Consider the following 13,058-nt stretch of genomic DNA (forward strand, 5'->3'; position numbering starts at 1 on the left):
GTAAAACAAAAATACATAAGTTAACTCCATAAAACTTTATTGCTACTTTTATTCTGTCCTCAGGCCAGTTATTTTCAATTGCTATTTTGCCTTATAGGAGGTATTGTTAGTTTGTCTTATGGTAGATGAAGTGTGTTTCTAAAAAATCTGAAGATTGACAATTATATTTAAAAACCATAACACACATATAAAAAACACACAGAGGTGTACATGCACACACACACACAGAGTATTTTGTAACTTGTTTTTTTACTTAAGCTTAAAGATCAATCCCATATTTGCACACAAAGATTCTTTATTCTTTTTAATGGGTACATATTATTACAAAGTGTTTCATATATATGCAAAACATATAAAGACTAATATAAAAAATACTCATGTACCTACCACCTACTTTAAGAAATAGAACATCAGCTATCTGTAACTTTCAGAGGTTTTAGGATTCCCCTCTGTATAAAATGTTGATTTTTTTTTGTGTTGTAATTGCAAAATAATTATTGCAAAGTAATATGAAGGATTCCAGTATTTTACACATTCGAGCAAATAATTTTCATTTTCTTTATATTTTTCTTGAAATATAAAAACGTTAAAGTAAGTGCTTAGTCTTTTATAAAGAAAAAAATAACTTTCAAATTTTGGCTATTTGGTTACCCTTTTATTCCTTCTTTATTACTTTGGTTTTTCAAATTATTATTGTTGTTATTATCCCAGTCTTATTACATTGAATATTTATTGTAATAGCCTCTATTTTGGGGAAGCAAACAAGTCAAAATATACAAATACATTGAGTATGGCCATTTTTAGTTAACCTTTAAATTTTTTACCTTATCTGGATTATTTTTTTGGTCTTGGATGGTTAAATTGGGGATGGTTAAATTGGATAAACCAGAGATAATAACATCTAGTTAGCTTTTAAAAGAAGGTATTCCTGTTCACAGTTCTTCCTGAAAAGGCAAAAGATACCTTGGCTACTAAAAAATATATTTATTCCTACTAGAATGTCTTATTCAACATTGATGATTTAGGCTGGTTCCCCCTCCCTCCTTTGGATTGTTTACTCTAATGCATACTTGGCAAAGCATAATTGCCTGACAATGCAGGGTATTATGAATGACCCTTTTACAAAACAAAAGAAACTCAATTTTGAGAATGATTAGTCTTTCTCAAGTTTATTTCACAATCCAAACTTATCTACTGCTTTTGATAGAATTGTACTCTGGCAGTCATCAAGAAAATTTGAATACTGCAGAAACTAGAATGTTATCTGGTTCATTTATAACTATAGAAACTAGATTTATGATTCTCAGTGTTATTCCTTTATTTATTATAACAAGACTTGATGGTATAACAACAACAAAGTAATAATGGCAGGCGCTTTTGTATTAGGACTTTGACACTGTGGAAGGCTTTGAACTGTTGATAGTTAGTCAGGACTACTGCATACTGATGACTACTCCTGTTACATATCTTGAAGTTCATTTAAATATGTTTTAAGATGGTTTGTATTTTCTCATTTCTTTGGTAGAGCTAAATACCACAAGTTGAAATATGGAACAGAATTGAATCAGGGAGATATGAAGCCTCCAAGCTATGATTCTGGTAAGCTAATTTTAAAGGAAGTTTAAATGATTAAAAAGAAGTTAATATCTAGTATTTTGTAGTAACAGTATTTATAACTGCAAGTTAATTTCTAATTATTTGCATATTAGTTATTTTTTCTGACCTACTTATCTTTGTGCACTAATCACTAAGTGTCATTTAGATCATTTTCTACCACCTTCCTTCTGTTTCCCTCTTCCCCATTCTTTTAGCTCCCCACTTTCTGCTTATGTTCTACACTTACTGGAAGGATCAGAATTCATGGGGTAACATGCACCAACATAACTGTGTGTTGCTGGGTCCCTCCAGTAATTATGAGAACTTTGAGATATGTAATACAAAGTACATCATGCCCTTGAAATCCTGAGAGAGAGGGTAGAAACTCTGGAGGTAGGAGATTTCTTCTTTAAGTACAAGAGAATTTCTCATCCTTTAAGTCTGATCCCTCAATTTCAGGTGCAAAATTGTTTTGCACTTAACCCACAGGATGTTCTGTAACCAGAACATCTTTTAACTGCTGAAACATTTGTTATCTTTTTGTGCTATTTCTTCTTTTTCCTTCTCCTATATTCCTCATCACCCCATCAAACAATACAAAAATAGTACTTGTAAAGATACTAAGGAATATAATTGACTTATTAGGAGGTGTTAGGAAAAAGTAAGAAAAACTGTTGAAAAGTTATCACCATGTTTCAGATGAGTGTGTTTTTGACATGATGTCAGGTTAAATTCCTGGATCAAATGTCTGATATAACTATCACATACTGAAATACCTTCCTTGGTTACTGTGGGCTTTATGTTTAATTCTTAATATAGTTATTCAATAAAAATAATATTATTTTCATTTTACCTGCATGAAATTTAAACTCAGAGAAGTGGAGAAACTTGCTCACAGTGACACAGCTATTAAGTAATGGGAATATAGATCTGAGCCCAGGTCCACTGACTCCAAAATTCAAATTCTTCTCATTTTTCCACACTGTTCCTGTGTTTGACAGTGTATGAAAGAAGAAAATTATTCTGAATGTGCTGCCAGTTTTATAGTTCAATTCAGTGTAGTAATGTAATTAACACGTTTCCACGACTGAATATTGAATCCCTGACGTTTAGAGCAATACCAATTGATCACTGACATTTTTTTTCTTTGTTTTTTTTTCCATTGTTCTGTTACTTTGGTGTCTCTTCTTTTAACTTGAGATGCACTTAGATTAAAAAAAATTTTTTTTTCTTGTTTTTAAATCTAGTCTATTTGTTGAAAACTATCCTAAAAGTACATTGTCTGAATCAAAGGAGTGATTTTTTTTTTTTTTTTTTTTTTTCGGTACGCGGGCCTCTCACTGCTGCGGCCTCTCCCACTGCGGAGCACAGGCTCCGCACGCGCAGGCTCAGCGGCCATGGCTCACGGGCCCAGCTGCTCCGCAGCATGTGGGATCTTCCCGTACCGGGACACGAACCCGTGTCCCCTGCATCGGCAGGCGGACTCTCAACCACTGCGCCACCAGGGAAGCCCCAAAGGAGTGATTTTAATAACTACTTTTACATAAACATGTTTGTTTCCTAATTTTTAGATATCGATTTAGGAGTATAAAGGCCTAGTTGCAGTATATACAAAATGCTTATAAGTAAAGAATGTGGCTCAGTAGAAAGTTTGGCTTTGAAATTGGATACATGTAAGTTTGACTCTGTCCTAACACTTTAAATACCTGTGATATTACTTAAATACCTGTGATATTACTAGGTCTCTCTGAGGTTGCTCCATTCCTTATCTGTAAACTGGGGAAAGTTCTGGAAATAATTCCTAACTTCTAGGTTTATTTTCTTAGTATGTAATACCTAGTATCATTCCATCTGTCCATCTTTCAAACTACTGTTCAACTTTTAAATATGAAATATGTAATGCTGTGTCAGAGCCAGAATCAAATTCTGTGAATAAAAATATAGTACCCTGTTGGATTTTTACAGGGAAGAGGAAAGAAAAAAGTGATTACAGTAAAACTATATGGAGAAGTAATAGGTGTTATGGAACACAGTAGCAGGAGAACCAAATCTAGTTGTAAGTGATCAAGGAAGCCTTCTTGCAGAAAGTGATATTTGAAGTTGACATTTGAAAGACAAGTAGAATTAACCAGGGAAAGAGGACTGACTAAATATTTGTTGAATGAGAGGTAGAAGAAAGGCAGAGCATTGGCAGTAAAGTTTCTGAGGGAAGAATTTGCCACATTTGAGAAACAAAATAATTAGTTAGTAGAGGGGGAGAGGGAAAGAGTGTTTCTAGATGCAGCTAGAGAGTTAACCAGGAGTGCAGATTAACTAAGAGTTAGGAGAAGGCTTTTGAAGGGTCTTAATCAGGGCTCTTGTAATCAGATTTGCTCTTAGATCACGCTGACAGCAGTGTGGAGATGGGTTAGAGAGGAGTAAAACTGGAGATGGGGAGACTGGTTAGAGGACTTTGCAGCCACCTGGGTAAATGAGGAAGGTTACCTTGAAAAGGGTACTAACAATGCAGTTGAAGAGAAGTGGGTATATTCAGGAAATATTTAGGAAGTAAAATCTGCAGGAAGTTAGTTCTTGTTTAGATGTAAGGGATTTAAAAAGGGGAGAATCAAGGATGACTCCCACATTTCTAGTTTAAAAACTAGACCAGAAGTACATTTGGAAGATGGTGGGTTCACTTTTGGATTTACTTGTTAGGCCATCAAGCAGAAATGGCTAGTAGACATGTGAGCATGTCTGAGCATGTGAGTGTGGAGCTCAAGCCAGAGACGTGGGTTTAATATGTAGATTTGAGAGCATATAGCATCTAGTACTAATGACACTCATTGCCACTGAGGTGGAAGAGCTCAGCCAGGGACCTTATGCAGAGTAAGAAGAGGGTCTAAAATGGAGCCCTGAGGAATGGCAACATTTAAAAAACTGGTAGAAGAATAGAAACCTGAAAAGGAAACTGATGAGGATTATTTTAATGGTAGGAGGAAAATCAGGAGCATGGAGACAAAGAGAAGAGAGGGTTTCCAGAAGGAAGGATCCTTCAGCACTACTGATTAATGGCCAGGGGTCTGAAGAGTATCTCTAGGATTTAGTGACACACAGGTCACTAGGAACTTTATTGTGAGCAGTTTTAGGAGAGAGTGGAGGGCAGAAATGAAGACTGTGCGTAGAAAGTGAAGACTAAGTGTAGTAAGCTTTAAGGAAGCCTACATTGTGGAGGTGAAGGTGAGGGATTAGGGGGAAATAGCTGAAAGGACCCATGGGGTCAAGGAAGAGAGAGAGAGAATGTGTGTGTGTGTATGTTTGTGTGTGACATGTTTCTTAGAGGAGGAGCAAATAAAAAGGAGAGAGCAAAGATACGGTATGAAGGTATCTGAAGAAGTGATAGGGATTGGATTCTGAACACAGCTGGAGAACAGCAGGAGGAGCCTGTCTTTTATTGTTACCAGGAGAGAATACAGGAAGTTAGGTGATAGGTGTGTAGATTTGGGTTTCGGTCTGATGGTGGGTATTTAATACGATAGCTTTATGTATGAGACTGGATTATCTGCTAAGAGAATACATCAGAGGTTTAAGAAAAGTGGAGAAGGTTTAAAATAATAATGAACAGGAGGACAAATTTACTAAGAAATAGTAAGATTGAGAGAAGCTAAGGGTCCGATTGAGGTGTGTAATCGTAAGTTTATATAGAAGTGCTGCTGGTCTGCACAATTGGCAGCCTAGGTAAAAGATAATGGAATGAAAATAGTTAACAGTTGAATTCATGGAGAGACAAGGGGACATGAAGACACTGTCAAAAGAATGGTTGAAAAAAAAAAAAAGAATGGTTGAATTGATAGACCCTGAACTAAAACTAGAGAGGAAAGAAAGTGAAGGCATAAGGGAGGCTAATGGATCAAAGTAAGGGGATAGGCAACCGCCTAGAGCAGGTCAGCAAACTCTTTTTTAAAGGGCCAGATAGTAATATTTGGGCTTTGTAGGCCATGTGTTCTCTGTTGAAACTACTCAACTCTGCCATCATAACATGAAAGCAGCCACAACACATAAATGAATAAGTGTGGCAGGCTGGATTTGACCTGCAGGCCAAAATTTGCCAGCCCCTGATCTAAGGTCCCACCTAAATCAAAGTGCCTGGTGAATTAGGGGTATTGAGCCTGAAGGATATGCTCAGAGAGTGAGTTTGCATCAGTGACAGTTCTTCAAAATGACAATATCTAAGGCATGACAGCTAGAGAGGGTGGTGGTTGTGCAGAAGCTGAAGTGGATCACCCACATGAATATTAACTTCACTCAAGATGATGTAAAAGTTTGGTTACAGAGGAAGGATGCCTGGTTTAGAGCGTTATCAAGGGATTTGTAGATGACAGTGATGAGGACAGTGACTAGGAGAGGGTAGAAGGTGGTGTATCCAAATTAAAGAAGCAGGCATTTTTCTTTCTTCATTCTTTTATCCATTTACTATATTTTCCTGAAACTGACAATCCAGATGTTTTCTGAAACGTTTTTCAGAAAAAATTCGTTTCCCCTCGGACATTTTTTCTGTTTTGTTCCACTTCCAAACCTTTACATTTCTACTTTAGGAGAATATTACCCTAAGATATGTTAAAATCTATTTATCTTTCATATTTCAGTTTCTCCTACTTAATATTAGAAGCCAAATACTTATTAAAAATAGAATATCTTTATCCAGAGTAACAAATTCTGCCTTTTAACTGAGATGTTTAGACTATTCACATTTAATGTGATTATTGATACAGTGAGCTTTAAAGCTGTCACATTTGCTGTTTGGTTTCTATTTGTTCAATCTGTTCTTTGCTCCCTTTTCCTCATTTTTTGATTTCTTTTGGATTAATCTAGTATATGTTTTCAAAAATTTATTTATTTTATTTACTTATTTTTGGCTGCATTGGGTCTTCGTTGCTACGTGCGGGCTTTCTCTAGTTGCAGTGAGCAGGGGCTACTCTTTGTTGCATTGTGTGGGCTTCTCATTGCAGTGGCTTCTCTTGTTGCAGAGCACGGGCTCTGGGCACACTGGCTTCAGTAGTTGTGGTGCATGGGTTTAGTTGCTCTGCGGCATGTGGGATCTTCCCAGACCAGGGCTCAAACCCGTGTCCCCTGCATTGGCAGGTGGATTCTTAACCACTGCGCCACCAGGGAAGCCCCTAATATTGTATTTTTTATGATTTCTTTTTATCTCTTTTGCTGACTTATTAGCTACAACTCTTATTTTATTGGTTGCTTTAGGATTTATAGTATATGTTTTTAAGTTATTAAAGTTCTGTCTTTAAGTGCTATTATACCGCTTCATGTGTAGTATGAGAACCTCCTAACAGTGTACTTCCATCTCTCCTTTCTGTCTTTGTGCAATTGTTTTCATATATTTTACTTCTCTGTATATATATATAAACCATACACTACATTATTATTTTTGTTTCAACAGTCAGTTCTCTTTCAAAGAGATTTAAATAACATAAAAAGCATATATTTCCAGTGCTCATATTCCTTTGTGTGCATCCATATTTTCTGATATCATTTTCCTTCTGTCTTAAAGACTTTCTTTAACGTATTTTGTAATACGGGTTGCTGATAATGAATTCTTTGAGCTTTTGTGTGTCTGAAAAAGTCTTTATTTTGCTGCTTGCATTGTTTCTGATGAGATATCTTCTGTCATTCTTTTTTTTTTTTTGCGGTACACGGGCCTCTCACTGTTGTGGCCCCTCCCGTTGTGGAGCACAGGCTCCAGACGCGCAGGCTCAGTGGCCACGGCTCACGGGCCTAGCTGCTCCGCGGCATGTGGGATCTTCCCGGACCGGGGCACGAACCCGTGTCCCCTGCATCGGCAGGCGGATTCTCAGCCACTGCGCCACCAGGGAAGCCCCTCTTCTGTCATTCTTATCTTTATTCCTCTGTATATGAGTGACCTTTTTCTCTGGCTGCTTTTAAGATTTATCTCTCTGTCATTGGTTTTAAGCAATTTTATTATGATGTGCTTTGGTGTAGTTCCGCCACCACCCCCGCCCCCCCACCAGTATTTCTCGTGCTTGGGATTTGTTGGGTTTCTTGGATCTATGGATTTATAGTTTTCATGAAATTTGGAACTTTTCAGCCCCTGTTTCTTCAGATATTATTTTTGTTCTCCCTCCCTATGCTGTGATCGGGAAACTCTATCAAGGCAGTAAGCTGGAACAATCATAGGCTCACCTGTTTGTTTCCCTTTTCTCAGGGTTTGCTGCCCTCTGTTGCCTGATGTCCAATGTCTTAACCATTTTGATTTATAGTTGCTTCAAGCAGGAGGGTAAATTGGGTCCCTGTTACTCCAACTTGACTGGAAGTGCCAGTCAGATACTTTTAACATTACCAAGAAATTCAGTTCTTACCCACTTTAAAATCCTCACTTTTGTATGATGTCACTTTTTGAGCTTGATTAGGTTAGAATGAACCTGATAGTTGATGAATACTTACTAACCATGGAGAGAACTAAGTGTTTAGCCTGGATAAGGAAGTGTGGGGAAAAACAAGTTCACATGTGACCCAGAGAGTCAGATTTTTTTTTTAATAGAGAAAGGAAAATTTACTTCAGAGAAATTTATCCAGAATCAAGATTTCTGTCTTTATAATTACTTTGCAAGCATTGAAACTTGTTGCTCTTACAGAAGGCTATACCACTGATTATTTCTCTAAATCAGTGGAAAATAGATTTTGGCAATGTTGAGTAAAGAGCCTGTTTTATGTTTGTGTGGTTAAATCTATGATTGCAGACATAATCTTAGATCATTAATTCATACACTAATCTAATAAAAGAATTAGGGTAAGCAGTTTTCCTCAAATCCATTACCAAGGAGATAAGGACTCCTCAAGCTCTATAGGTCTTTGAATCTCCTCATTCTTAATAAGTGTTGTGACTGGTTATATTTCCATGAGGTTTCTTTTGCTTCCTTGCAATCATCTGGAGCCTAGTCATGATCCAGTGTGGAATAATATAATAAGCAGCAGTCATAGCCTTGCTGGTTTTTGTCATATACCTGGGTTAACTGAGTCAAGACTGAGTCCTTGCTTTCTTTTTCTCTTTTTCTTTTTTTTGAAGTATAATTGACTTGCAATATTATATTAGTTTCAGGTATACAACATAGTGATTTGATATTTTAATACATTACAAAATGATCACCCAGGGAGTTGGATTTTATCTCAGTATAAGAATACACTTTTTAGGGCTTCCCTGGTGGCGCAGTGGTTGAGAATCTGCCTGCCGATGCAGGGGACACGGGTTCGTGCCCCGGTCCGGGAAGATCCCACATGCCGCGGAGCGGCTGGGCCCGTGAGCCGTGGCCGCTGAGCCTGCGCGTCCGGAGCCTGTGCTCCGCAACGGGAGACACCACAACAGTGAGAGGCCCGCGTATCTAAAAAAAAAAAAAAAGAATACACTTTTTAAAAAGAGGGTCAGGATGCATTCTTATTTGATTTGGCTTAATTTATTTTTTATTAAGTTATAATTTACATACAATGAAATTCACCTTTTTGGTGTTTTCATAAACACGTACAGTTTTGTTACTAATACCCTTTGTAGTTAACCCCTTCTTCCCTACTCTGATCCCCTGGCAACCACTAATATGTTTTCTGTTCCTACAGTTTTGCCTTTTTGAGAAAATCATGTCAATTCCAGAATCATACAGAATGTAGCCTTTTGAATCTAGGGTCTCCTGTTTAGCATAATGCATTTGAGATTCTTATATGTTGGTGTGTGTCAGTAGTTCATTCCTTGCTCTCGTTGAGTAGTATTCCATTGAATGAATGTACCACTCCTTGGTAACATCACTAGCTACCAAAGTAGGCAAAGGCAGTTGAGTGTACCTGAGGATGGTGTAGAAAGGATTTAGGCATATTTATTTATTATTTTTAATTTTTGACTACATTGGGTCTTCATTGCTGCGCACAGGCTTTCTCTAGTTGTGGCAAGCAGGGGCTACTCGTTTCGGTGCATGGGCTTCTCATTGTCGTGGCTTCTCTTGTTGCGGAGCATGGGCTTTAGGTGCATGGGCTTCAGTAGTTGAGGCACATGGGCTCAGTAGCTGTGGTTTGCGGGCTTTAGGGTGCAGGCTCAGTAGTTGTGGCACACAGGCTTAGTTGCTCCGCGGCATGTGAGATCTTCCTGGACCAGGGCTCGAACCCATGTCCCCTGCATTGGTAGGTGGATTCTTAACCACGGTGCCACCAGGGAAGTCCCTTATCATCTTTTTGAAAGATTCAGCTTCTACCAAATGATGAATTGAAGCTTTACAGGACCTAGGAGGTTTTCATCTAAAGAATGTCTTAAAAAAAGAATGCTTGAGGTTTTCATTTAATAACTAGTGAAGGAAATAGATTTGGCTTGGGATTATTTCTTTTTTTCTTTTTTTTTTTTTTTTTACTTGTTCCTAAAGTAATTCAGTTTATTCATGTTTATGACACATTACTCAGAAGGCAAAGTGTTTCACATCATAGATTTCACTTCCAGCTCCTCGGAATGTTCATTTCTTTGACTGTAAAGAGAGACTAGACCGGAAAGCCACGTAATGCTTAGGCAACTAAACTAAGGATGGAGCAGGTGGGGTTGGCAGTGCTAACGTCATCCTCCCAGGGATGGGCACAAGGGGGTTGTTAGCCACAAGCTGACTGCGTAGAACTGTTAGCTGGGAGTGCGGAGCAGCCGTCCTGGACCCTCAGGCCACTGTGGGCTTCAGTCATCCCCACCACACAGGTACAGCAGCGCTTTCTGGTAGTCGCCCTTGGTGTCTTGCTGAATGTAGTAGTACAGAGACTTGCCATACTTCTTCTTGAATTCAGATCTAATTTTCAACATGTCCACTTCAGTGTGGTAGATCATGATTCTAATCAGGACCTTATCACGAGTGCCCTTGCCCTTCATGGAGTCGTACAGTCTGTCAGCAAAAAACAGGGGCTTGTTCTGAATGCACTGGACTAGGTTCAGGAAAGCGTTTTCCAGGTCTCCTTTGACCTCCTTCTTGATGCTCTCCAGCATGTCATAAGGGCTGTAGCTCTTATACCTTTCAAATACTTTCTGGAGGTGGCACACGCTCCGCTCGGTCATGATGCTGATCCACTTGGGAAGATCAGTTCCTCTCCTCTTCTGCCAGCATCATAGAGATCCCGGGCATCTTGGTCAATCAGTTCATAATCAATGACAGAGCCATCCTCTGCTCTTTGACCCTTCGATAGGGCAACCATCAGCTTGCAGAAGTCACCAGATGTGTCAGAAATGATATCCTTCTCCAGATCGGTCTTGTACATTTCCTTGTCGACTCTGTTGATGACCTGCAGCTCCTGGTTGGTCCTTGAGCAGATGAACTCAATGAGGGAGGCCTCATCGGTCCCCAGCCCCTTCATGGAGGCTTTCAGCTTGGAAGCTGTCATACTGGGCAAGTGTTTTCAGTAGGCCCCAAATCACTGTCTCCAGGTGGCCGTACAAGGCTGACTTCAGTGCTGATGCAAGTTCCTTTTTGGTCTTTCTCTGGTAGGCGAAGGCAATATCCTGTCTCTCTTCATTGCTGCAGTTGGTCAAAATGTTGATGATGGTGACCTCATCCACACCCTTAGTCTTGATGGCCATTTCAACGTTCAGAGCATCCCGCTCAGCATCAAAGTCGGTGTACGCTTTGACTGACCCGTATGCACTTGGAGGTGTGGAGTGATCACCCTCCAAGCTGAGCTTGTAGAGAATTTCATGAACGGTAGACATTTTGAAAGAAACTGGGCAGGTGCGGTGTGCTTCGAGCTTCAAGCAGGGATTATTTCTTATCTATCTACTCTTTACCAGATCGGCTTTTTTTTTTGAACCATTGTTCCTGGGCATTTTGTTCTAATTCTGATGTGGTGCTTTGTAATACTTTTGACTCTTGTGTGACTTGATTTGCCCTGAAGGAAAATTCTCAGGTTACCTAAAATTTGGGGAAAAGCCTTTATTTTAGTTCTGAAATTCTCAGGGAAATCTAGTAGCAATAATGAATTTATATTAGAGTTTTGTTATGGAAATTAAACTTAAAAACAGAATTTCCATTGTCCTAGAACATACCTTACAGTGTAGTATTCTTAATCTTATAAATTTTTATTGGACATTTTTAATGAATTGAGATACCCTCTAATGTATATAACGTCAGTTTTTTAATGATTTAATGTTTTCCAGATGAAGGTAATGAAACAGAGGTGCAGCCACAACAAAACAGCCAGTTAATGTGGAAACAAGGTCGACAACTACTCAGACAGTAAGTATCTCATGAAAGTATCTGCTGTGAAAAAGCTTCTTTGAATTACTGTTCCTTTTTCATATGAAATGCTTTTTCCCCTATGGAGGAATTTATTTTTTCATTAAATATTAGTAAGAATTATCAAGAATAAGTTCTCCATAATTTTAGCTTTATCAGGAAGTGTACAGCTTCTAATTTATATGCTTAAATTTATAGTTTAAACAATTCTATACCCTTAAAGTTACTCTTTTCCTTGTACCTTTTATACATGAACATACATATGTTTTAATATAAGTCTAATCATGTAATTTTTGTGTTATGTTTTGAAACTTTATTTTAAATAGATGGAAAAACTTCTTGGATTTCCCAAGTTTGTAAATTTTATGCTAACATATAGTTTCTCCTATAAAATGTCAACTTGAGAGTATAAAGAGGGGTCAAAGCTAGGTTGAGGTTCAGATGTCAGGCAGTGGGCTAGACCTATTCACCAGCTCAGTGCCTGACCCTTGCATATCACATTTGAAATTGGTATTTTGATTTGTGCCTAAGTAAAATGAAATTTGCTACCTGGTTTAAACTTTTGGGTTTGCTTGTGAATAGTCTAAACCTGTGGTTTCCAGAGCAGATTGCATGCCAGCCATTTCTTTTGATGATGGGAAGAGAATATTAAAGTGTCTCCTTACATCTATTTTTTGGAAATGAGACTTCATTACTATTTATTTATTTATTTATTTATGTTTTAAATTTTATTTTATTTATTTTTTATACAGCAGGTTCTTATTATCTATTTTATACATATTAGTGTATATATGTCAATCCCAATCTCCCAATTCATCCCCCCCCACACTTTCCCCTCTTGGTGTCTGTACGTTTGTTCTCTACATCTGTGTCTCTATTTCTGCCTTGCAAACTGGTTCATCTGTACCATGTTTTGAGAATCCACATATATGTGTTAATATATGATATCTGTTTTTCTCTTTCTGACTTACTTCACCTTGTATGACAGTCTCTAGGTCCATCCACGTCTCTACAAATGACTCAATTTCGTTCCTTTTTATGGCTGAGTAATATTCCATTGTATATATGTACCACATCTTCTTTAACTGTTCGTCTGTCAGTGGGCATTTAGGTTGCTTCCACGACCTGGCTGTTGTAAATAATGATGCAGTGAACACTGGGGTGCATGTGTCTTTTTGAATTCTGGTTTTCTCTGGGTATATGCCCAGTAGTGGG

General features: G+C 38.2%; 1 protein-coding gene and 1 pseudogene across 2 annotated transcripts in view; one reads left to right on the forward strand and one right to left on the reverse strand.

The window, feature by feature from the left end:
- The window catches only part of STRN (striatin), a 107,220-nt gene that overhangs the window by 43,603 nt on the left and 50,559 nt on the right, over nt 1-13,058 (forward strand). For both annotated transcript variants that reach the window (XM_067007809.1, XM_059079297.2), the window contains exons 3-4: nt 1,526-1,599; nt 11,765-11,843. In XM_067007809.1, the coding sequence (XP_066863910.1) occupies nt 1,526-1,599; nt 11,765-11,843 (153 nt within the window). The remainder of the gene's footprint in view (nt 1-1,525; nt 1,600-11,764; nt 11,844-13,058) is intronic.
- LOC131765579 (annexin A2-like) lies at nt 10,253-11,331 on the reverse strand (annotated as a pseudogene).

The sequence above is a fragment of the Kogia breviceps genome, chromosome 11, assembly GCF_026419965.1.
Source record: "Kogia breviceps isolate mKogBre1 chromosome 11, mKogBre1 haplotype 1, whole genome shotgun sequence".
In the NCBI taxonomy this organism is placed as follows: domain Eukaryota; kingdom Metazoa; phylum Chordata; class Mammalia; order Artiodactyla; family Physeteridae; genus Kogia; species Kogia breviceps.